The 24,831-nt window shown below is 43.6% G+C and overlaps 1 protein-coding gene across 8 annotated transcripts in view; it reads left to right on the top strand.

The window, feature by feature from the left end:
• The window catches only part of LOC117227160 (protein turtle), a 142,064-nt gene that overhangs the window by 90,490 nt on the left and 26,743 nt on the right, over positions 1-24,831 (top strand). For 6 of the 8 annotated variants that reach the window (XM_076518497.1, XM_076518495.1, XM_076518496.1 and 3 more), the window contains exons 7-13: positions 305-580; positions 9,802-10,089; positions 11,092-11,501; positions 12,360-12,631; positions 13,247-13,419; positions 17,714-17,794; positions 24,568-24,753. In XM_076518497.1, the coding sequence (XP_076374612.1) occupies positions 305-580; positions 9,802-10,089; positions 11,092-11,501; positions 12,360-12,631; positions 13,247-13,419; positions 17,714-17,794; positions 24,568-24,753 (1,686 nt within the window). Of the gene's footprint in view, positions 1-304; positions 581-9,801; positions 10,090-11,091; positions 11,502-12,359; positions 12,632-13,246; positions 13,420-14,363; positions 14,433-17,713; positions 17,795-24,567; positions 24,754-24,831 lie in introns of all 8 variants that reach the window. The other 2 variants (XM_076518494.1, XM_076518498.1) reach the window with 2 other exon arrangements.

Raw genomic sequence — 24,831 nt, 5'->3', positions numbered from 1 at the left:
CACTTTCTTGTGTGGGCCCGCGTCACAAGAAATTGCGAACGACGTAAATACGCCTATACGACGTAATGCGCCCGATTAGAAATCGACGCCCGTTGGTCGCGTTTCGATCCCGGGCTAGGTTCAATGGCAAGACGCAAATATCAGACGTATAATTCCCGGAAAAGTCAAGATGGCCGCCACGCTTCGCTTACGTTTTCGCGCCCCATCCCTTTCGCGTCGACCGCGTCCTTTTAATTAGTTCGCGAACGTCGCACAGAGGTGGTCGATTGACGGCGACGCGTTCCGTTTCTGTTTCCACACGCAGTGCCGCCGAAATTTAGCATCACGCCGGAGGACATGATCTACGTGAACGTGGGGGACGCGATAATACTGAACTGCCAGGCGGAGGGCACGCCGACGCCGGAAATGGTCTGGTACAAGGGCGAGAACGCGGTGCAGCTGTCGAAGTTCATCGGGATATTCAACGACGGCACCGAGCTCAGGATCTCGGAGATCAAGACCGAGGACATCGGGGATTACACGTGCATCGCGCACAACGGCGAGGGCCAGATCAGCCACACGGCCCGCGTCATTATCGCAGGTGAGTGTACAACAATTTTTATTGCGCCCCGAGGCTCCCGGAAATCGCACGGGAAAGGGTGTCTCGCACCCTTCGCGAGCGAAGCTGTTCGATCATTGTGCGACGCGGACGTTCCTTCTCTGACCCGATATTTTCATTCCTGTCGTGCCGTTTCTGTGAAATTAATCATTTACCAATGTCCACGAAATTTCAATTTAAATAACAAAATTCCGTTATTCGTTCTTCCGATGATCGAAGCAATTTTCACGACGGCTTGGAAGCCAATCAGAGCGATTACGTTAACATGAAAATTGAAATATATGTGTATGTAAGGATTTTGCGATTTTTAACTGTAAAAAGTGTATAAGAGTGTCGCTAATAACGTAAAGCGTAATTTTTATTAGGATTAAATAGAAAAAGAATTAGTGTTTTATTTTATTTCTGATAAAAAATTATTATTTCATTACTTTATTTCTAATTTATCTATTCTTTTATTTTTTAGAAATCGACTATATTGATTTGTCAACTGACAGATCTTGTGGCAAAGGTGTGCAATGCGCCTTATGTAAATAAACAATGGATAGCAGTATCGAAATAAAAAATATGAAAAAATAAATACGAAAGAAACAAACTACGATATTAATTCTTTTCGTTTAATTGTAATAAAAATAGCGTGCACCGATTGTGTCTACGGTACCGTCGGAAATAATCAAGTTTTCTCAAAGAAAATATTCGCGGTGCTTGAAAAGCCATTCAAGAAGCAATTAAATCGCAATTTAAGCAAAGGTGGAGAAACATGGCTCCGGAAGCAGCCGCGATATTTGAAAGCAGTTTCAAAACACTGGATCCAATTAAAACGCTAGAATGCGCAATAATTTATGCGCGCGGCTTTTATTTGCCATAGAAGCGTCCTAACAACGTGTACAGAAGTTGAATCGTATTCGAAGCATCTCTCGGGTTTTAAAGAACGCCGACTGCATATACATATAGCACATATATATGCATATATAGCAGACGAATCTGTCGTAGTTTATTCGCGAAGCGTGTGCAACCACGTCCTTCGCGGGACATTTCGCAGGACTCGCGTGCCTCTCATAAGTCCGCGACTGTCACATTCTATTCATAACGCTTAATACGACAGCTTTATGATATAAACACCGTTTCGTGTGTCATAAAACCGTGCTACGGTATCGGATTAAACCGTCGCGAAATAAAGCAGAATTATCAAGTCTGCCCCGAAACGAAATAACGTAGTCTCTTGCTAAATGAGTTTCTTTCAGGCTCTGCGTCCTCGCCATCTACGGTAATTTCTCGCAGAAATGTCCGCGGAATTGAAACCGCGAATCTTCTAAATCGCGATTCTTCGGGCCTCGCGGGCCGCGTTTTTTCATTGAAACTCGGAGCAGTCGGCAGGAAAAGGTAGCGGCCAGCGTGCCGGTGCATATTAATCCGAATGCATAGTAGTGCTGGAATCAAAACGATGACTTAACTCTTTTATTTGTAATCTTTTGCCACGATTCGGGGGCGATTCGGAGGCGAAGCAATTAGAAAGCAATTCGAAGGCAATTCTGAAAGGTAATTCGAAGACAATTCGAAGACAATTCGAAGGCAATTCAAAGGCAATTCTCGAAGGCAATTTGAAAGCAATTCTCAAAGGCAATTTGAAGGTAATTCGAAAGCAATTCTCGAAGGCAGTTCTAAGGCATTTCTCCAATGCAATTCGAAGGCAATTCTAAGGCATTTCTCCAATGGAATTCGAAGGAAATTCTAAGGCATTTCTCCAATGGAATTCGAAGGCAATTCTAAGGCATTTCTCCAATGTAATTCAAAGGCAATTCGAAGGAAATTCTAAGGCATTTCTCCAATGGAATTCGAAGGCAATTCTAAGGCATTTCTCCAATGTAATTCAAAGGCAATTCTCGAAGGCAATTCGAAGGAAATTCAAAGGCAATTTGAAGGTAATTCGAAGGCAATTCTAAGGCATTTCTCCAATGTAATTCAAAGGCAATTCTCGAAGGCAATTCTAAGGCATTTCTCCAATGGAATTCGAAGGCAATTCGAAGGCATTTCTCCAATGTAATTCGAAGGCAATTCGAAGGCCACATGACACAACTCTAAGGCAACTCAGAGGCCACATGCCAAGATTCGAAGACAAACAAACCAATTTGCATTGTCTCCCGCGAATTCGCGTTGCTTGCAGCATCACACGCTTGAACAACACCGTCAACCCTTTTGCATCGACGTAGCAATAAATTCCAAAGACGTAGGACCAGTACAGAGAAATTCACAGCGCCCCGAAATTTCGCATTTCCGAGAGAAATTACTGCATTTTTACTAATTATTCGCGAAAATCTATCACACCGTCGACTTGTTTCGCGCGTAAATTTTTCAACGTCGCCAACAAAGTTCTTCGCGCCGGATGCGGAAGTTCCAGGGAGCGAAGGGAGAGCGCGGGGTCAAGAAACTCGGACCGGATTCGGTCAATGTATCCGGATTCCCCGAGGAATCCATCAAAACCGGGCATCCCCTGTTTCGACGGGCGAATTTATACGCGCGCGCGCGCCGATAATTAATGCACGCCGGATCGTTACGATAATTATCGGCCGGGTTATTAGAAGTTATCGGGGTATTTTCGGTAGACGGTAATCGATCGAGCGCCGATAATGAAATTCCGATAACCGCGACGCCGGAAAATACCTCGGCGCGACTCGTCGGCGGTTTTTGTTGGCCTCGTCCATCGGATCCGTGTCGACGACCGATCCGAGAATTTCCACGATCGATCGTCCCTGTGTCGTATCTACTCGTCCGTATTTTCATTATGCCGGAGGATTATTTTTTTTTTCATTTTTCTTTTTTTTTTATTCAGCAGTTTTAACCTCTACAAAGGGGTAAATCAATTATTAATATCTGTATACATGTAATACAAAGTAATAGGATATAAAAGTATGTATAATAAGCTTGCAGCGATTGCGCTTTTTGCACGTCCATGCATCTGGATTTGCAGAATTCATTTTTATTTTAATGTGTTTTAAATTTAATATGTGTTTTATGCGTATGCACAATTTACGATATATTGAAATCAAAATTATAATCCTGCAGATCCAGATACACACACACACGCACGCACACATACATACATATATACGTAAAATGCAGTCGCTGCGATGTTACAATATCTTTTGCTCAATATGTACTGTGAGGTTATGACGTAATTATACTTATCGCTGAATTTATTTATTTCACAATAAATTTATTTTTAAAATACTTTGCTATTCAGACGTTCCATTATCTAATAATTATATGATTTAAATAAATTATTTAATAATAAATTTTGCATCGACAAAATCGACGAAAAATAACATAACGTGTGACAAAAAAAAAGCCAAATGTACACGGCATCGAATAAATCACAATTTTGTTGGAATACTACAAGTTCAACATGAATTTTTACAATCAGAAACATTTCAACGACGTCTCAGCTTTCACGTAAAAAATAAAACTGCATCGCTTTATCCGATTGCTAACAAAGTTTCTTTGATTATCGCTGAACTTCTTCGTTTGACCCCGCTGCGCGCCGATTGGCCGGACCGTCGCTCGTCGATCCTCCGCGAGATCGTCGCAGCCGAGAGAACACTGTTATCTCCCCTGTCTGTCCCCGTTACCCTCGATTTTATGGAACTTCTTCAAGTCTCGTTGAACCGAATCGGCCGCGAAACGTCCCCGGTAACGGTACAACTTTCACGTCGCCTTTAATCCCGGAACGTCTTTTCGTCGCGCCCCGTGAAATTGACCGGCCGAGTTTTCACCCCCCCCCCCCCGGGCTTCTCTGTAACTTCCCGCGACCCATATTTTAATTAAGGGGTCCCGGATCGCTTCCGGGTGGCGCCCGGGATCGCGAATTATCGCGCCGTCTTTGCACCGAGAATGCGCCTGCGAGAGGAAATTGCAGCGAAGCGCGACGGGGCGTTTCAGACGCTGGAGAAACGCCTATGGAAAATCGTTGGCGTCGCCAGAGATTTAATCTCGACGGTTTCATCAGCTGATATTCGCGTCCCGAAACATCGCTGACGAGATGTTCTGAATCCCGAGCAGATACTAGAGACGCGCGACGAAAGGGTTTAATTCGTAAGACGCGGATTTTTTGCGTATTTTGTTTGGGAATTGTTTGGGTTTTCTTCGCTGGGAAAATGCTTTTGCATCGTGCTTTGTCGATGAAACAACTTAGCAAAGGGAGGTTATTTTGTAAAATTCTTATAGTTCGGTAAAATAATTTAGCAAAGAAAAGTAGCAGACTCCTCAAAAATCGCTGAAATAATTAAGATAGGAAAATAGCCAGATTCCTTCAAATTCGCTCAAATAGTTTAGCAAAAAAATGGCAGACTCCGCAAAAATCGCTGAAATAATTAAGATAGGAAAATAGCCAGATTCCTTCAAATTCGCTCAAATAGTTTAGCAAAAAAATGGCAGACTCCGCAAAAATCGCTGAAATAATTGAGATAGGAAAATAGCCAGATTCCTTCAAATTCGCTCAAAATAGTTTAGCAAAAAAATGGCAGACTCCTCAAAATTCGCTAAAACAATTTAGCAAAGTAGTAAATTTCTTGAATATTCATTGCACGAAATTTAGCCAAAGGAAGTTTCAAATTTATCAAGTATTGTAGGCCATCCTTAAACGCCAACGTGTATCAAATTCTCGTACATAAAATAGCGACAGTGTCAACCCTTTCATTGCCTAAAAGATTGTACCTAAGCGAGAAACTCTGAGCCAAGTTAATCTAATATATTCAAGTTTGAGAAAACAGTTGCACAAATGTAGTAAAATATTATAATTACAATATTCTCGAAGAAGCGCTCTGAGAAATGAAAGTTTTATCCATTAAAAATATTTAGAAAATAAACATTGTTTCAAAAGGAGCAATATTATCGTTGATTGGCACTGTAATGATTAAACAAGTTTCGACAAACAAGCGAAAATTGCAGTGACATTGAAGCAAAAATTGCAGTGACATTGAAGTCGATGTGCAAAGAATGAAGGCAACGTGCAAAGAATGAAATCGATGCACAAAGAATGAAGTCGATGCACAAAGAATGAAATCGATGCACAAAGAATGAAGTCGACGCGCAAAGAATGAAATCGATGCACAAAGAATGAAGTCGACGCGCAAAGAATGAAGTCGATCTGCAATGAATGAAGTCGATGTGCAAAAAATGAAGATTTAGGTGCCTCTCAGAGTATCACGGCGGGAAAATGAATCGACGAGTCGCTGCAGGGGTGTGAGGGGGATGCACACGGGGATGATGAAGACGAATGTTCCCGCGGTTCGCTAACGAACCTTACAAATCTGCGGCGTAAACGAGGGAGGAGAAAAACGCCGATCGCGAGGGTGCGCGAGAACGAGACAAATCACCTTTTAACTTCGCCCTTCGCGGGAAACATCCTAATTGGCCGTGGCACGCCTAACCCCCGGCTACAATTCAAACGGAGACATTTCGCGCATTCGACTCGTCGGCGAATTCCGCTCGGTTTCCGAAATTCCGAGGGTCCGAAGTTCATTTCTTTTCGCAGGGAATTTTCAAAAATTGAGTTCGGTTCGACGATTATTACTTTCCATTGGTTTTGTGCCGAATGTTGTAATTTTCCAAAGATTGCCGAAGAAAAAATCTTCGATTTTCTAAAAAGCTCTCTTAAAGTTAACGATCGGGATTTTCAAAAAATTATTAAAGTCAAAGAGTTAAAGATTAGAATTATCGCGAAAAAGAAGTCGTCAAAAATCGCATAGATCTACGTTCGTAGATCGAAAAGTAGATCGCCGAGAAATCGCCTTAGATCGCTTAGATCGCCGAGAAATCGCGGTATAAATTCGCAGTCAATCTCGAGAAAAAAAATCGACAAAAAATCGACAAAAATCCTAAAGATCATCCTACGTTCAAAAATCGATTTCCAGCGAAAATTCGCGATCGATCTCGAAGAAAAGATCGACAAAGGTTCGAAAGATCTCCGCGGATGCGTTCGCGGCGAGAATCGGCGATCCGGCGAAACGGAGGCCGAGGCGGAAGTTTTTAATTCGACTCGTGAATATTTACCGTGTCGCCGCATCTGAATTCATGCGGAGGCGGGCAGGATTCCCGTGAATTTCATTGGCCCGTTTATCGGGAGGGGCCGCTTTGTTCGCGACGGCGGGCGCGCCGTTTTCAGCGTCGCGGAATCCGCGGCTGCGGTTTCCGAGTCGCGGCGAGGGCGTTCGCGCGAATTCAACCGCGACCCTATCCCCATTGTCTCGCGACGAGACGAGCAGCGGCGACAAAGGCCGCCGAATAATTTTGGCCGTCGGTCTTCTTGATATCGGAATCCGACCTAGAAATCGTTGCCGCTGCGCCGTCGTAAACATTATTGGCTGTGAAGCGCCTCTTTACCACAGGCAATGGCTCGCGTTGCTCTCTACGGCGGAATACGTTGAACGGCGACCCTTCTCTGGTCATAGTTCACTCCGACGAGCGTAAATGATGAGCCGAAGTATCCTTTGTATTGTTTAAAATCGTACAACAATATTTATTACTCGGAATATCGGTTCGGGAATTTTTCAAAACATTTGTCCACTTTTGCGAGGAAAGGGTAGCCTTGTAAGTGAAATGTTGCGAGTGTGTCACTCGGCTGCTGCAAGAGATAATCGAATGGAATAAATTGTAATTAATCGGCACATGTTTACTGTATTTCTTGTAATTTTTTGAAAATTTTCGGGTCGCTATTAAGGGTAGCAAGAAATATTGTTTGTAAGGGTTGATTTTGAAGGCGACGTCGGAAATCGAGATTTTGAAGCAGTTGGGACTTGTAACTTTGTATGCGCGTCTCTTGATTACTATAGAAGATATTCGACTGGAATAAATTGCAAATAATAGCTATATGTTTACTCTATCTCTTATAATTTTACCAAAATTTTCGATCGGCTCTGAAAGGTAGAAAAAAAATGGTGTTTTAAGACTGGATTTTGACGTCGAGATCTGAGAACAGGGTGAACCCCTAACTTCGTAAGCATGTTTCTCGATTGCCACGTGAGCTATCCGAACGGAGCAAATTGCAAACAACAGGCACACGATTGCGTTACGTCGTGCAATTTTCCCGAAATTTTCGGTCGCCTGTCAAGAGTGGAAAAAAATGGCTTCACGGCCTTTTTCGGGGCAACGTTAAAAGTCCCGGGACAGCGCGTCGTTTCGCGTGAATGCGACTGTGGTACTCGAGCGACTACTTGGGACGAACCATCCGGTATATAAAAGTTCCTAAATCGAGAAGATGGCCGTTCCCACGGGACCGCGAGAGCCGCCTTAATTCCCGACGAGTGACGATAGATCGGATTGCAGAAAATACTGGCGGATCCCGGGGAAGAAGTTCGGTCTTTTGTCGGCGGTGATCGATCTCCACCCATTATACGTCAAGGTATTCGCCCATCCCGCGACGAGAAACCAACCACCCGTCCCACCGTCCTCTTCCATCGGTCGTCGCCCCCCTCTCGAAAGTCGCAAGTTTTAAAATTCTTCGAGTGCGGTCGTGAGAGAGAGAGTCCTCTTGGATATCGACGAGAATATAATGCACCCTGTTGATCCTTTTTACGAAGACTCGCTGCGAAAAGTCGTCCGAGTAAAAGGCGGCTCTTCCCGAGTGTCCGGGGCCATCCTCCGCCCATCCTCCTGCTCTAAAGACACTCCATTCTCCTCGGCCGTTGTTCTCCCACTCCCCCGTCGTCTTCCCTTGCACTCAGTCGATACGAGATGTGCACCGAAAGCTTCGCTAAATTATTAAGAAAAATCATTTGGTCTTCGCTGAAATCCTCGGCGAAGGTACAGATTATAATTAGTAGTAATAATTTGTAGAAATCAATTATTTACTCGGCTAACATTTCACGATTTTAATTCTCTTCGTTTTCGTTCGATTGATTATTTTGCTTTTACCAGAATTCTAAATATTAATTTTAGGTATTAATTTTAAATATTAATTCTAAATATAAATTCCAAATATTAATTTGAAATATTAACAACATTAGAACTATCTGTTTTATTTTTTAATTTTCTTGCCAACACATTTCTTTATCTACTTAACTTAATCAGTCAAATATACTCGGTCAATTAATGCTTCGATATCTACAATAATAATTTCCATAAAAGGAAAAAAAAATCAACTGTTTCATTGCAGTCCAATAATTGCAACTGCAATTCGATGCAGTGCAAACTCGGATTCCGTGGGAAAAAATGTCGAGGTCTCGATTGCGACGCGAAGGGCAACGCGACGGAGGGGGAATCGTCGATCCTTTCGATCGTCGTCGTTCGGTTAAACGGCGGGTCTCTGTCACACGGTGTCCATTTATTTAGCCATCGACGTCGTCCGGGAGCTAGTTTTCGTGTTGCGTAACGGCGACGGTGACAATGCTAACGGTCGAACGATGGAATCTCGTTTCGGGCGCGCGTTCTCGCGCTGGAGCGTCGGCGTCGGCGTCGTTCCAGTTAAAAGCTTCCAGCGGGTCCATCGAGTTTCGGTCAGGATATTGGTTGGCCGGCATATTTCCGGCATCGGCGACGAGAGACGAGCGACGTCGACAGGTCCGTGACGCGGTTAGTTAGCCGTCGATTACTCTCGTCGATGCTCTAACGACGCTCCGTTAGGCTAGCCTGCTTCTTCAAGGACTTCTGCTCGTCGGACCGTGGTTCAAATGACAACGAGAACTGCGAATTCTCTCGAATTGACGCTCAGATTGTGCGTCAATTAATCCGTCAATTAATTTGTTAATTCATCCGCCAATTCATCCGGCAATTCATCCGTCAATTCATCCGTCAATTCATCCGTCAATTCATCCGTCAATTCATCCGTCAATTCATCCGTTAATTAATCGGGCAATTAATTTGTCAATTAATTCGTGAATTAATTCGTCAATTCATCCGTCAATTAATTCATCAATTCATCCGTCAATTAATTCGTCAATTCATCCGTCAATTAATTCGTCAATTCATCCGTCAATTAATCCATCAATTAATCCATCAATTAATTCGTCAATTAATCCGCCAATTAATCCATCAATTAATCCGTCAATTCATCCGTCAATCTGAGCGTCAATTAGGGAGAATTTACTGTAAATGTTTCCCGCTATTTTCCGTGTCCTCACAATTTTTCCGTCCGAACTTCGTATCGGATTTATGGCTAAAACGATTTATGGTAATCGACGAGGAATTGACGATCTATGATTAACGAATCGCAGGTGGAGCAGTGATCACCATTCCCCCGACGAACCAGACGAAGCTGGAGGGCGAGAAGGTGCAGTTCTCCTGCGAGGCGAAGGCTCTACCTGGGAACGTGACAGTGCGCTGGTTCCGAGAGGGTGCGCCGGTCAGGGAGGTCTCGGCGTTGGACACGAGGGTGTCGATCAAGGCCGACGGGAGCCTCGTGATCAACCCTGTAAGCGCTGACGATTCCGGCCAATATCTCTGCGAAGTGACCAACGGCATCGGCGATCCGCAGAGCGCCAGCGCTTATCTCAACGTGGAATGTGAGTACTCAGTGATTCGTATTGCTCGATTATTTAATCTTTGTTAACGACAAATGTAGCGGTCGCAAACTCCGATACCCCTTTCCAGGGACCTATGATAACCTGACATAATTTTTTCGATATTTATGCTACTTCGTAAAAGTGAAGATTCACCAAATTGTCACGTCATGATCGCTGAATCACTGAAAAATAGAATCGAAGAATTAGCAATTTTTGGACCTCTATAACTTTGTTCAAAAAAATCGTAGAGCATTCCAGTAAAGAGTGAAGTGTTTACTTTGACCTTGTCCTACTCGACATTTTTTTAGAGAGCGGAACGATGATGTGAAACGCGATGATGAGAAGCTAAGATTAGCTTCTTCGAAATTTTGCAAATTCACTGTAATCGAAAACTTGGTGATCTTGGAACTTCTGCAATTTCTTGTAAAAAAAATCGTACGATGTCCTATCTATGCTAGTTTTAAAGGGTGAAGTGTCTACTTTTATGCCATCGTACTCGGCATTTTTTTAGAGAGAAACAGAACGGAGTGAGAAGCTAAGATTAGCTTCTTCGAAATTTTGAAACTTCACTGTAATCGAAAACTTGGTGATTTTGGAACTCCTGCAATTTCTTGTAGAAAAAATCATACAGTATCCCATCTATACTCGTTTTAAAGGGTGAAGTTTCTACTTTCACACTACCAAACTCATTTTCCCAATTCTACTTCTTACTGCTGTAAAACAAAGATTCATCCCTCACTGATTTCAGTGGCTGCTGATATTTCTACTCAGAAATTCTACGATTTCGCCCGGCTCTATCGAGCTCGACAAATTTTCTTTCGTATCCGCCTCGACGCTATCTTGCAGAGGAAAGCCTCCCCTGTAAAATGCCTCCTCAAAATCGAATCTGCGATTTTTCCTCGCGGTTTTACGGTGCTTCGAAAGAGGGCCGAGTGAAATGGTTTCCAACGAAACGACGCAGCTTTTCGAACTTTGATTAACAATGTTAATTAATTATTGCAGATCCAGCTAAGGTGACGTTCACACCCACGGTCCAGTACCTGCCGTTCCGTCTTGCGGGGGTGGTGCAGTGTTACATAAAAGCGAACCCGCCGCTGCAGTACGTGACGTGGACGAAGGACAAGCGGCTGCTGGAGCCGTATCAAACGAAGGACATCGTGGTGATGAACAACGGCTCGCTGCTGTTCACCAGGGTGAACGAGAACCATCAGGGCAGATACACCTGCACGCCTTATAACGCGCAAGGCACGCAGGGCAGCTCCGGTCCCATGGAGGTTCTGGTGCGAAACCCTCCGGTGTTCACCCTCGAGCCGGAACCGATTTATCAGAAGAAGGTCGGCGAGATGGTCGAGATGCACTGCGACGCTCAGGAGGCGGAGGGCACGCAGAAACCTTCGATCCAGTGGCACAGGGTAGCTTAGCAATAATCGCTAGTATTCGACGTCCTCCGATCATCCAATGATCCAATGATCCAATGATCCAATGATCCAATGATTCAATGATCCAAGATTTATTTCGTTCCTCGGCGAGGTTCAAGCTTCTCAGATTCGCAAGGGTTGAAAATTCAAGGGTACATTCGAAAAATCATAACTCGGCCACTACTGCAGATATCGATGCGAAACCACCGCCATTTTGTGCGCAAAAGATGACAGTTTCGTTCAAAAATTATAACATCGAATATCGTATTTAGAACATTTTTATAAACAATATTTTCGATCGTCGAACTTAGGAACGCGGACGATGCTGTACGTTGATCGATTCATATTTTTTTTGATAGAATTGAGAGAGGCGTGTCGATGCGCGATATTTTTTTCTTGAAACTTTCGACTTTCGTGCGCACGATGCCGTTTGTTTCGCGTCGATATTCGTGATGCTGCACGAATTACGATTTTTCAAAGAAAGGCATGATCGGAGAGTTCGGTCCTCAAGCAACTCGGAAACTTCGAACACTATCGAGGAACGAATTAGAGGATCTTGGGAATCCTCGTCGACGGATCTCCGGAGCGACGAGTCTGCCTGCGTTCAATCCCAGAACCGATCTCTAATTCATTGAAATTCGAGTGATACCCGCGATCGTTTCACGCTCGTTTCGCGCTCGGCCGGGAAGAGTTTCGCCGAGCGATCGATTAACGAGCGATTTAAATTGCACGGTTTAATTCCAAGGCACGCGTCCATCGATGAAGCGAGAGGGAGAGAGAGCGTGTGCTTCTCTTCGGCTCGTTATCAGTTTAACGGTCGGGCTCACGTTGCATCGTGATTTAATTGCGCAGAGAGACGGCGCGTCCATCGAAAGCAATCGGGCCAAGTTCGTCGGCGGTAATTTGACGATCGAGAGCCTACGACGATCGGACTTTGGGTTCTACCAATGCATCGCGTCCAATGAAGTGGCCACCATTTCGGCTTCCACGCAGCTGATCGTCGAGGGGACCCAACCCCACGCGCCTTACAACGTTTCTGGGACTGCGACCGAGTTCTCCGTCACGTTGACGTGGCTTGCGGGCTACTCCGGAGGACCTGACTACAAGCAGGACTATACCATTTGGTAAGACGTGCTGGCCGGTCACTGGAGACTCCTTGGTAACATTCTCGGTCGCCGCATTATGGTAAAAATTAACCTAAGTGGTCATAGAGCAGACTGAAACACAGTAAGCTGATAAGAAGCAGGATCGCGAAGTGACTTTCGGCAATTTTTCTGTTCGAAACTGTACAAGTTTATTCAAAATCTGTATTCAGGTGTTAAAATAGGTTGTTTTGGGAAGAGATGTGTATTTTTTTTATCTGAAAATATGTAGCTGTTGCAAAGTTATAGCCATTTGACGGGTTGATGTACACCAGGTTGAGAAATTCCGCAAGATCGCAAAGTGACATTCGGCAATTTTTCTCTCTGAAACTGAACAAGTTTATTCAAAATCTGTATTCAGGTATTAAAATAGGTTGTTTCAGGAAGGATTACATTTTTTTTTATTTAAAAATATGTAGTTATTGCAAAGTTATGGCCCATTCGGCGGACTGATGTACACCAGGTTGAAGTACCGCAGGATCGTAAAGTGACCTTTGGCAAGGTTATGTCAAGGTTAAATTACGATCCATAGTTCTCGAACGAAGGATTACAAAGTGGACGAAAGTTCTAAAAACGAATTTCCTTTGCGACACACAGGTACAGAGAATCGGGTACGTCGGATTGGGAGACGATCCCGGTGACACCCTCGGGCAGCACAACGGTGACGATCAACAGACTGATACCAGGCACGCTGTACGAGTTCCAGGTGATCGGGAAGAACGCCCTGGGCGATGGGATGCTGAGCAAAGTGATTACCATCAGGACACTTGGTAACAATCGCTGCTGTATCTTACCTTGCGAAGCAGCCAAAGCTTTATCTTATTTCGGGCGGCGGCTGCTTCTGAAAATCTTCGGTCACTAAATCGCAATCCGCGGCCAACAAAACGCGTTGCAAATCGCGTTCCGACGGGAATTTTGTAATTACAGTGGGCTGAAATTAAAGCTAGAACAGTCCGCTTTAAGATAACAAATACTTGTTTCTGTTAAAACGTACTATTTTTACATTTATATACGTTTATTTACGTTTATATACATTTATTTATATTTATCATAAAATAGACTGCGGATCTTGATGCATTCGTGATAATATATGCAGCTGTCAAGAATGCACTCGAACGTGCATCTCGAAACGTTAAATCTACCATCGCCAGTCAAACGACCGGTTTTGCATTTTTTATTTCATAATTATTGAAGCAACGCGAAGCTAAGCTGCTTTCGTTTAAAAATTGTCGAATAGATTTCTTTATTCATGCACACGGTGTTATAAAAAATTGCGAAAAATTTGAATAAATTGTATCGTGTACTTTTATCTAGGCAATTTATGTTAATTCGCGTTACGTTGGCGTTTGTACAAATTAATTGTATTATCATCCTGCGTTTCATCAGACGAGATTATCCGATCGCAAGAAATCTGTTCTTGTTTCCATGAAGATCCGCGGTCTAATTATTAATCGATTAAAATATAGCAGAAATACGGTGAAATACCGGTCGAAATGATCGCAGATCAGTGTCAGCGAATTTTTCGGATTCGCGTTATCGAACAGAGTTTCGACGAACGAGACCGCACGAGAAGAGTCTGTCGAGGCTCCGATCGCACAAAATTCCGGAATTCTCGATCCCGCGTCGTTGCGTACTTCGTAGCAAACGACCATAATCTACTAACGTACGACTCCCTTATGCGAATGCTGCCCTCTGTCCCCCTCGGTTCTCGAAGACGTGGCACTGACACACTCGGGAACACCATCATCGAGCGCCGGTCAAGCTGCGGCGACGGATCAAAGCGGTAAGCCGATCGACAAGGATATCATAGCGAATTAATCTCGATCTCGATCTCGATCCGGGGGGAGCGAGCGCTTTGAGGGGGAAACAGAAAGGAGAAAATATATATACGTTTATATGTAGGAGTCGAAGGTTAATGACCTCCGAAATCACAGCATCTAAGCATCGCGATCTAAGGTTCGCGATTTAAAATTCGCGATCTAAGGTTCACGATTTAAGATTCGCGATCTATGGTTCGCGATCTATGGTTCGCGATCTAAGTATCGCGATTTAAAGGTCGCGATCTAAGCTTTGCGATATAAGATTCGCGATCTAAGCTTCGCGATCTAAGGTTCGCGATCTAAGCTTCGCGATCTAAGCTTCGCGATCTAAGCTTCGCGATCTAAGTTTCGCGATCTATATATCACGATTTATACATCGTGATCTAAGCTTCGCGATTTAAGCTTCGCGATTTAAGCTTCGCAATCTATACATCGTGATCTAAGCTTTGTGATCTAAGCTTCGCGATCTATATATCCCGATCTATATATCGCGATCTATATATCACAACGCACCAATAAAGGGATGCGCTCGCAGGGCTCTGGGGTTGGGGGGGGGGCTTAAAAAACGCGATGAACGTCGACACGCAATTTTTCGATCACGCTCACGAATACGATTACGATTCACGAACACGTCTACGATCACAATCACGATCACGATCACGATTTTCGATACGGGATTATGTTATAACGAACACGGCTTACGTACACGGTTCACGGCTTCTTCGGCATATGATTACGAGAACGATTGTACATTGTTTTACCGTCTTTTCGTATTGTATTTTGTGTGCGTCCTTGTTTAACAATAAATAGAATAGTTAACCAAAACACACAATCTTCGCATAAATATATGTATATACATACATATATCGGAAGCATTGAGAAACAACTCGAGCGCCGGGACAAAGAGACCCGTGGTTCGGCCGGGAATCAAAGGAACGATCGAGCATAAAACCGTCCGGTCTAACAAAGAGCGACGTTTCGAACGTCGCTCCGTAAAGATGTCCGGGATCCGTTGGTCTTTTCTATGGATCCCGCGGAGAAGCGGTCCGGAACGAGGAACCTCGGGAACGTTTTCGCGCAGCTCATGGCCGAGATGATAAAACAATGGAAAAGAAACGATCGATAACCAAAGTTCGTTTCACCGGTGCCTCCTGTGTTACCGTTTGGTTTTTTATCTTCCGCGTGCTCGTTCTTCTCGGGATTGCGAACGAAAAAAAGTGTGCCGTCCTGTCGGAAAAATGGCGCTCTTTTTATCACGGAAAAAGGAAAGATCGTGTCGCGTCCGCGACGAGGAAACGCGTCGTGGGAGCCGCGAACAGATTCTCCCGAAGTGAAATTATTTCGCGTTCGCGAAGTTCAACGTCGAGCAGCCGCTCCAGCTAAAATATCGCCCGAGTCGCATTGATCTAATTTTTGCCGACAATAGAGAATTAAAGTAGCCCTCGATTTGTCGAACATTTCGCGAGTTTTTCAGTCCGGATCGTGGCCGCGACGATTCCGTGGAGAGTTTCGAAGTCGCGCGAAGCTCTCCGTCGAGGGAATCGAGAGGAACGCAAGGAGAGAGGAGAGCCTGGAGAGCCGAGAGAGACAGAGAGATAGAGAAAGTGGGAGAGGAAGAAGGCTGGGGGAGAGAAAGAGAGAACGAAGACTTCCGCGGCGACTTATCGTATCGGGAAACCCATCGAGCCGTTCATTCTGTTTCCGCTTTTATTTCCTTCCCTCGAATCCGCCGGTTCATTGCCCTCCATTTGTACACGCGCGCGCGCGCGCGCTCCCTCGATTTTTCCTGCAAGCAGACCCGCGCGCCGCGGCTTTTTATCCGGTCCCGATGCGAGCCTACCGATCCCTCCACTCACCCCCCGGGCCACCGTCGTAAATCTCGATCCCGGTGAATCTTGATTCAGTACAGCTGTGCCGGCCGAGTAATCCCGCGAGATCGCGGAACGTGGCCCATTTTCGCGGCATTTCCATATTAATAACCCGTCAGGGTCAGAGGCCGCTAACAAACCGTGAACCCTTCATTTTTACAGGATATTTCCGCACGCCTCTGTCGCGCTTCGGATAGCGATTTCTCCGTGCGCCGATTTTTGCGAAATTCCGTTAGACTGAAACAATTGGACAAAAAATTCTCAGAAGCGATCTGGAAATATGATGTCATTGAAAATCATTCGGCTTCTTCTTTTTTATTAAGACGGTCCCAAAGAGAAATAATTGTTGGACAGATCACGCGGATCTTCGTTCAGAATTAAAAACACTAAGCTTATAATTTTTTATACACTGCCTTGTAAATGTAATAAAATGATTAAAAATAAATATAGAGAGACGATTAAAAATGAAATATAATAATATAATAATTAGACAGGTCGCGCAGACGTTCATCCAGAATCAAAATCGTTCAACTTATAATTTCTGATACGCCGTATAAAAAGTATAATAAAATGATTAAAAATAGATATAGACGATTAAAAATAAAATATAATGGCACAATAATTAAACAGATTATGCAGATACTCGTCCAGAATTAAGATCACTGAACTAGTATTTCTTGCAACTGCCCCAAAAGTATAATAACACATAGACGATTAAAAATAAAATATAACAATACAATAATTATACAGATCGCGCGCGCGCAGACATTTGTCGAAAATAATGACGAATCATCGCCTAAAAATAAATATAATCTAAATATAATCAATATCCACAGAGCTTCTCGTCCACGATAAAAATCCTTTGTCTTGGATTTCTCAAGATTTATTCCACCATAAAGAAAAGACCACGATCTAAAATTCCCAACATCGATCGCAAACAAAATAGTTCTAAATCGTTAAAAATTCCGATCTCCCTCGGCCGACGTGTTCTAACACTTAGGTGTGCCGGAGTGTATACATATACAGCACATGTTCCATCGACGGTACTTCTTTTCCCCGCGCTTCCATTTCTGGGCTTTTTTCCGTGCTCCATCCGTCGCCTGGCCACGCATCACCGGCCTCGAAACTCGTTAGCCTGCCTCGAGTAACGCGATTACAGCCAGCTTAACGAGAATTCCGGTGGATCGGATTCGCGAGGATCTCCTACGGTGGTACCGTCCAACGGGTCTCCCTGCGACCCGTTATTACGACACCCGGCAGGAGGGCGCGCACCCACCGCCCACGGCTATCCCCGACACACCCGCCCCATCCAACGATATATTTCCTCAGCAGAGTTTCTCACATCGCCGTTTTTCGTTTGTTTTCTCTCGTTTCAGACATCTTAGATTATAATACCCTTGTCCTACCGACCGATTCAACAGGCAACCCTGTCTACCCGCCGATCATGCGCCCCAAAGGTATCATTTTTTTCGCATTTGTTTTGTTTTGCATCGTTTGTAATTTTTGTAGTTCATTTACAATTTTCGTAATTCGTTTGTGATTTTTGTTATTCATCTGTAATTATTCATAATTCATTTTTGATCAGCGTAATTCGTTTGTGATTTTCGTAGTTCATTCGCAATTTTCGTAATTTATTCGTGACTTTAATAATTAATCTATGATTTTAATAATTAGTTTGTGATTTTAACAGTTAGTTTGTGATTTTAACAATTAGTTTGTGATTTTGACAATTAGTTTGTCATTTTCATAATTCATTTGTAACTTTCTCAGTTCATTTGTAATTTTCGTAACTCATTTGTGATTTTCATAATTCGTTTGTAACTTTCATAATTTATTTGTGACTTCTATAATTTATTTGTAACTTCTATAATTTATTTGTGACTTCTATAATTTATTTGTGACTTCTATAATTTATTTGTGACTTCTATAATTTATTTGTAACTTCTATAATTTATTTGTGACTTCTATAATTTATTTGTGGCCTTCATAATTTATTTGTGATCTTCTCAGTTCATTTGCAATGTTCGTAATTCATTTGTGATTAACATCGTTGATTTGCGACCATCAGTTTTATTCATCAATTTTATTCGTTCATATTATTCTTTAATTTCTCATTCGACAATTGATCAAACAAACGTAGAAGCGTTTAAATATTCAAGGACAGAGTGTCACCCTCTCCGCAAATCACCCATGTTCATTACATTTGCAGAAACGAATCCCTTCATCGATATTCTTTTCTACTAATTTCTCTCCTCATTTCTTTCCTAATTTCTGTCCTCATTTCTTTCCGAATTTCATTACTAATTAACACCATACGATATCTTTCGAAGTTACGTTATTTCGTCTTCCTCGATCATTAACAATAACGCATCCAGCGAAAGACCATTAATATCCACCGTACGCCAACGTTTAATCCAATGATCGGCTATCGAGTTCGAATTTTCCATCGACTCGAAAGGAATTAATATTGCAGGACGGTGGAGAAGGAGGAGGAGGAGGAGGAGGAGGAGGTGAAGCTTTCGTTTGTAACAGCGGCGATACCGCGATGCGAACGCAGCAGAGTCGTTCCGCGGTAGTTGCGAAACTTTAGCCAGTTAATTGGAAACACTCGACCCGTAGAGCAGAGTAGTCCCGATTCCATCGAGGTTTTGCGAGCTGCCGGGAAAAGAAAGCGCCGACCGAAGCTCTCTCTCCCTCTCTCTCTCGTAGAGCCGCCCCCCGGTGCAATGATTTCGAAATTTCGTGCGCCGAGGTACGTGGCTCGGGTGTTAAATAACGCCGCGTTCGCGCGGTCTCGCATCCATTAATTCGACACGCGATTTTATTCGCGATATTCGACGGCTCGTTCCGACGGAAAGCCGCAGAGCTACGGAAAAACATCGAATCGGTAATGAATCGGGGAGGGATGGGGGAGGAGGGAGAACGGCGACGGCGTCGAAGCTTTTGTAGCCGTGAGACTGAACCTCGTGCGAACAAGGCAATCCGCGCCGATGCTTCGAGCACCATCCAGCCCCGGAGTGTTTGTCGGGGAATTAAAACGACAGGGTTCGCGTGTTTAGAATAATAGTGTTAATATAACGAAAGCGGGACGCAGCCGATATATAATCGCGGAACGGGAAACACCGAGCGCGTACGAAATTTTCATTTGTAATTAAATATTGTCGCTCGCTAATGGTTGGATAAGTACAGTCGTTGGCGGAGGCCGATGGAATTGGAGCGAGAGATTTTAACGGGGAAATTAGTCGAGAGTGGTTTACGGTCGGACGAGTAGAATGAGTACCAGTTCTGGTCGGGCGAGTAGAATAAGTACGCGTCGTTCTGGTCAGGCAAGTAGAATAAGTAGTTGTTCTGGTCAGGCAAGTAGAATAAGTAGTTGTTCTGGTCAGACAAGTAGAGTAAGTAATAGTTGTTCTGATCAGTCAAGTAGAATATGTACTCGTCGTCTTGGTTAGACAAGTAGAATTAGTAGTCGTCGTCTTAGTCAGACAAGTAGAATGAGTACTCGTTCTGGTCAGACAAGTAGAGTAAGTACTCGTAGTCCTGGTCAGACAAGTAGAGTAAGTACTCGTAGTCCTGGTCAGACAAGTAGAATAAATACTCATCGCCCTGGTCGGTCAAGTAGAATAAGTACTGATTCTGATCAGACAAGTGGAATAAATACTCGTTCTAGTCAGACAAGTAGAATAAATACTCGTTCTGGTCAGACAAGTAGAATAATTCTGGTCAGACAAGTAGAATAAGTACCCAATCTGATCAGACAAGTGAAGCAAGTACACATCCTGGTCAGACAAGTAGAGAACGTCCGTCGCAAGGGAAACATAAGTGGAACAGGAATAACCTAGGACAAGACAAGTAGATTAGGGACGTGTTCTTTTTATCAGACAAATGGAGTAGAAATGGTTTATGGTTGGATAAGTAGAGTAAGCATGGTAGATTGGTCGGACAAATGGAATAAGTACAGCATGTATGTTCCAGCAAGTAGCTTAGGGCCATTATACTAACGAGACTAGTAGATTAGGGAGATAATAAGGCTGGACAAGTGAGATAGAAGTGATGAATGGCAAGACAAGTAGATTAAGGACAATCTGCAGTACGACAAGTGGAATAGGGTCAATCTGTAGTAGGACATGTAGGATGGGTACTTTGAAGCGATCGGTTAAGTGGATTAGATGATCCTGTGGTCAGACAAGTGAAATATTAGGACGATTGACATTGTTTTAATTTTATTATTATTTGAGTAGGACGATGTAGTTTCAATGTTAATTGTCATCGATCGATTGTTCTGTTATTTCGATGCAACAGAATTCGATGTAACGAAATTCGATGCAACAAAATTTAACGCAACAGAATTCGATGCAACAGAATTTAATGCAACAGAATTCGATGCAACAGAATTCGATGCAGCAGAATTCGATGCAACAGAATTCGATGTGATCGAGAATCATACTTTTAAAAATTGTATTCTGGATAAAAATTTTAGCCTAGAGTTATGACTTCTTGTCTGTCATTCGTCTTGCTATTTCTATATCTTTATTTTTAAATCTTAAATAAATATAATTGATATTTTATTAAGTACGAATGTCCGTCCACTCTTTAGAGACTGATTTTAAAAATAAATATATGAATAATTTATATCGTACAAATCACAGATATTCGAAGACCTTCTAGTCCTTACGACTGTAAAAAAAAAGAAAAGAAACTGTGACATATAAACAGCAACCGCGATAAAAACAAAATGCTAGCAATTCGGCCGAACGACACCGCGTCGAGGAATAAGTTAAAAAAAATGAATCGATTCGTCGGAAGTGGGACGAACGCGGATCCCGTAACGTGGTCGATAAGGGTGAACCAGATTCGTGAGGGTCGACGATAATCGTGTGTCCGAAATAATCGTGCCGGAAATGTCGCGTCTCGTCGGAGCGGCGAACGCGGAAAAATAGAGAGTGAGAGGAGAGGAGCCGTCGTAAGCGGCGGGGGCGACGGCGAAGAATTTCCATTGGCCGGGCCGCGAATTAATTGCAGCCACTCGTCACGGCGCGCCGTTGAAAAGCTTTTCGCGGGCACAATAACCGGGTTTTCTGTTATTCGCGTTACTTCCAGGCGCGTCGTCGCCGCCGCCGCCGCCGCCGCCTCCATCGGGAAACCATTTATATTTCGATGGGAACGAGGGTAGGCGGGGGCGGGGAGGGGGCCAGCACGCGTACACGGGAAAAGAGACAGAGGCGGTCCGTCGGCCGCGGTTTTCACGGTCTTGCATCCCCTAATGCAGCCGCGTTACGTGCAACGGGGAGCCACCGCTGTGTGCGAGAACCGGCAATTTATTCGACGCGACGTGCACGCCCGTGGAAATGAAGTTAACAAATACGGACACTGTAAATACCGCAGAAACGATCGCAGAAATATAGGCCGTTCCCGACCGGCTGTATGTTTTTCCATCGTGAAAATTTATCGTATTGTGCCGGGCTATTGTTCCACGTTCGCAAATAATCGCGAATATTGCGAGCAGGGAAATTCAACGTAACGAGAGCAGCGGCTTCGCGTTTACCTATCGCTGCATTTTATTCTGCCTTTTGTCTCTTCCCTCTCACTATCCCCCTCACCCCCCCCCTCTCTCTCTCCCTCGCTCTCCGTTTTTCCGAATCTCGTGCTTTTTCGTGATTTCATTTCACGGCACAATTTGCGAACTCTGTTACTCCTCGAGAACTACAAAATCCGACTTGTTGAAGCTACGCGCAGTTGTTCGAACGTGTTTAAACTGCATTCGGTAATTTGTTTGCGATTACATCGATTTAAATTATTACCGCGAGCGTTCTGATTGAAAAGGCGCTCGTATATTTTCGCAGTCGTTTTTATGATTTGTGTGTTCTTTTGTGACGTTTATTATCGCGTAATCAGCACGGATGCAGTTGTTGTTCGGATTCTGTAAAATCATTCTTTGCCTTGAAAGTATGAAGTGAGGAAACAGTGTTCACGAAGTTGGTGCAACAGAATTTCGATGCAACAGAATTTTGATGCAAGAGAATTTTGATGTAACGGAATTTCGATGCAACAGAATTTCGATGCAATAGAATTCGATGCAACAGAATTTAATGCATCAGAATTGAATGCAACAGAATTGAATGCAACAGAATTTAATGCAACAGAATTTAATGCAACGGAATTCGATGAAACAATATTCGATGCAACAGAATTCGATGCAATAGAATTCTATGCAACAGAATTTAATACAACAAAATTCGATGCAACAGAATTCGATGCAATAGAATTCTATGCAACAGAATTTAATACAAAAAAATTTAATACAACAAAATTCGATGCAACAGAATTCGATGCAACAGAATTCGATGCAACAGAATTCGATGCAATAGAATTCTATGCAACAGAATTTAATACAAAAAAATTTAATACAACAAAATTCGATGCAACAGGATTCGATGCAATAGAATTTAACGTAACAGAATTTAATGCAACAGAATTTAATGCAACAGAATTCGATGCAACAGAATTTAATGCAACAACGTACACTCGCCGATTCCATTTTATATGCCTAAAGAAATTATCCGAGAGAAATGAATTCGCAAATATGCACAAAATGCTCCAAAATAATTACCGATAAACTAGTCTCCATTAAAAATCGACCGACATTCGTGCAACGTACAAGAATTCGAATCTCGAACGCGCGGCAATCGGCCGCATAATTTAGCCGATGGGGATCGTTCAGACGCGATTTAATTGAGAAGAAGACGCTGCTTCGAAAGAGCAACAGCGACAAATAAATCTCGGCGGCAACGTTAGCCAGCCGTTCGCACCGAAACGACAGCCAACCGTGGAATCATGTTGATGCAACTGCTCGATGGAATCGGAGACGCGTGAGGTCATCTTCAGCCGTCACCACTTGCATGTATAATGTTACCGACCTAACTGCTTCCGGCATACATTCGTTAGCCTTATTAATGGCCGTAACGTCAATCCCGTAGCGACGGTGTTTCCCCCGTAACGGTAGAATCGCGCCGACGTATCCGAGGAATCCCTAACGACCTTATGCAGATCCGCTGTCTGTCTAAGGGCAGTCGGCGCTGACAGATCGTTCACGAAATGGTCCGTAATATCTCGTGAAAGAGTAACCAAAATTCAGAGGAAATCGTATTGAGGTCGCGTGGACGGAATTTGCGCGATTCTGAAATAAATCTTTCGCGGAACGCGATCTTTCGAAACGCGTTCGAAATAACACGCGACTTTTTGCATAGAATGCAGTGCGATTAAATTCTGGTATCATTTTTTCACCGATCATACTCGAAACGTTGCGAATGTCTCAAGAGAAGAGTAATCGAGAAGCAAAGAAAAAGGTGTTGAAGCGACGTAAATCGCTCGGTAAAAATAATAGCAACTTTTGATTGAAACATTATTCAAGCAACGAGAGGAACTTCTGGCCAAGGATTCTCTCTTCCGTTAGTTCGCGTGGCTTCGATACGTTCTCCCTCGCGATTTACAAACGAGTTGTTTCCCTTAATTAATGGGGGCACGTCAACGTAAATCGGAATTCAGGATCGCGGAATACTCATCTCCAGCTTCGCAATTTATTTCGTTATCGGTTTCCGATGTTCCCTTTTGATCGACGACAGGTAAAAAGTTTCTGCGGTCGCAGGATTTACCTAGATAGCGGGTAAGACGCGAAAGAATTCTCTCTTCTCTCTCTCTCTCTCTCTCTCTCTCTCTCTCTCTGTCTCTCTCTTTTTTCTCTCTTTTTTCTTTCTCTTTTTTGCTCCCTCTCTTTCTCTCTTGCTCTCTTTCTCTCTTTCTCTCTTTCTCTCTTTCTCTCTTTCTCTCTTGCTCTCTTTCTCTCTTTCTCTCTTTCTCTCTTTCTCTCTTTCTCTCTTACTCTCTTGCTCTCTTGCTCTCTTGCTCTCTTTCTCTCTTTCTCTCTTTCTCTCTTACTCTCTTGCTCTCTTACTCTCTTGCTCTCTTGCTCTCTTGCTCTCTTGCTCTCTTGCTCTCTTGCTCTCTTGCTATCTTGCTCTCTTGCTATCTTGCTCTCTTGCTCTCTTGCTGTCTCTTCTTTTCCTTTTTTCTCTCTCTCTCCTTTCTTTCTCTCTGTCTCCTCTCTGTCTCTCTTTCTCTTTCTCTTTGTCTCCCTCTCTCCCCCCTCTTCGAGAGTAGCACTCTAGACTATCTCTATCTCTCTGGGAACGGTAAGGTCGTCGACTCAGCTAATACGATTTTAAATCGTCAGGACCAAAGCCAGGTCCTCCGAAGAATCTCACGGTGACAGAGATCAGTAATGGTTTCCTGATAACCTGGCAAGCACCCGTGGAACGGAACCACCTAATTCAGTACTATACCATTAAGTACAAGACGGACGGACCCTGGAAAACGCTCAACAAGGGACAAATCCGACCCGAGGAAACCAGCTATTTGGGTAAGTCCGACATTTCTTCATTTCTTACGTCAATAACGAAGAGACTGTTAATCTTTTTGCAAACTAAAAATTTCTTGA

The sequence above is a fragment of the Megalopta genalis genome, chromosome 2 (genome assembly GCF_051020955.1).
Source record: "Megalopta genalis isolate 19385.01 chromosome 2, iyMegGena1_principal, whole genome shotgun sequence".
NCBI classification, from domain to species: Eukaryota; Metazoa; Arthropoda; class Insecta; order Hymenoptera; family Halictidae; genus Megalopta; species Megalopta genalis.
The sequence above is the reverse complement of the archived record's forward strand: the minus strand, read 5'-3'. Positions and strand labels throughout refer to the sequence as shown.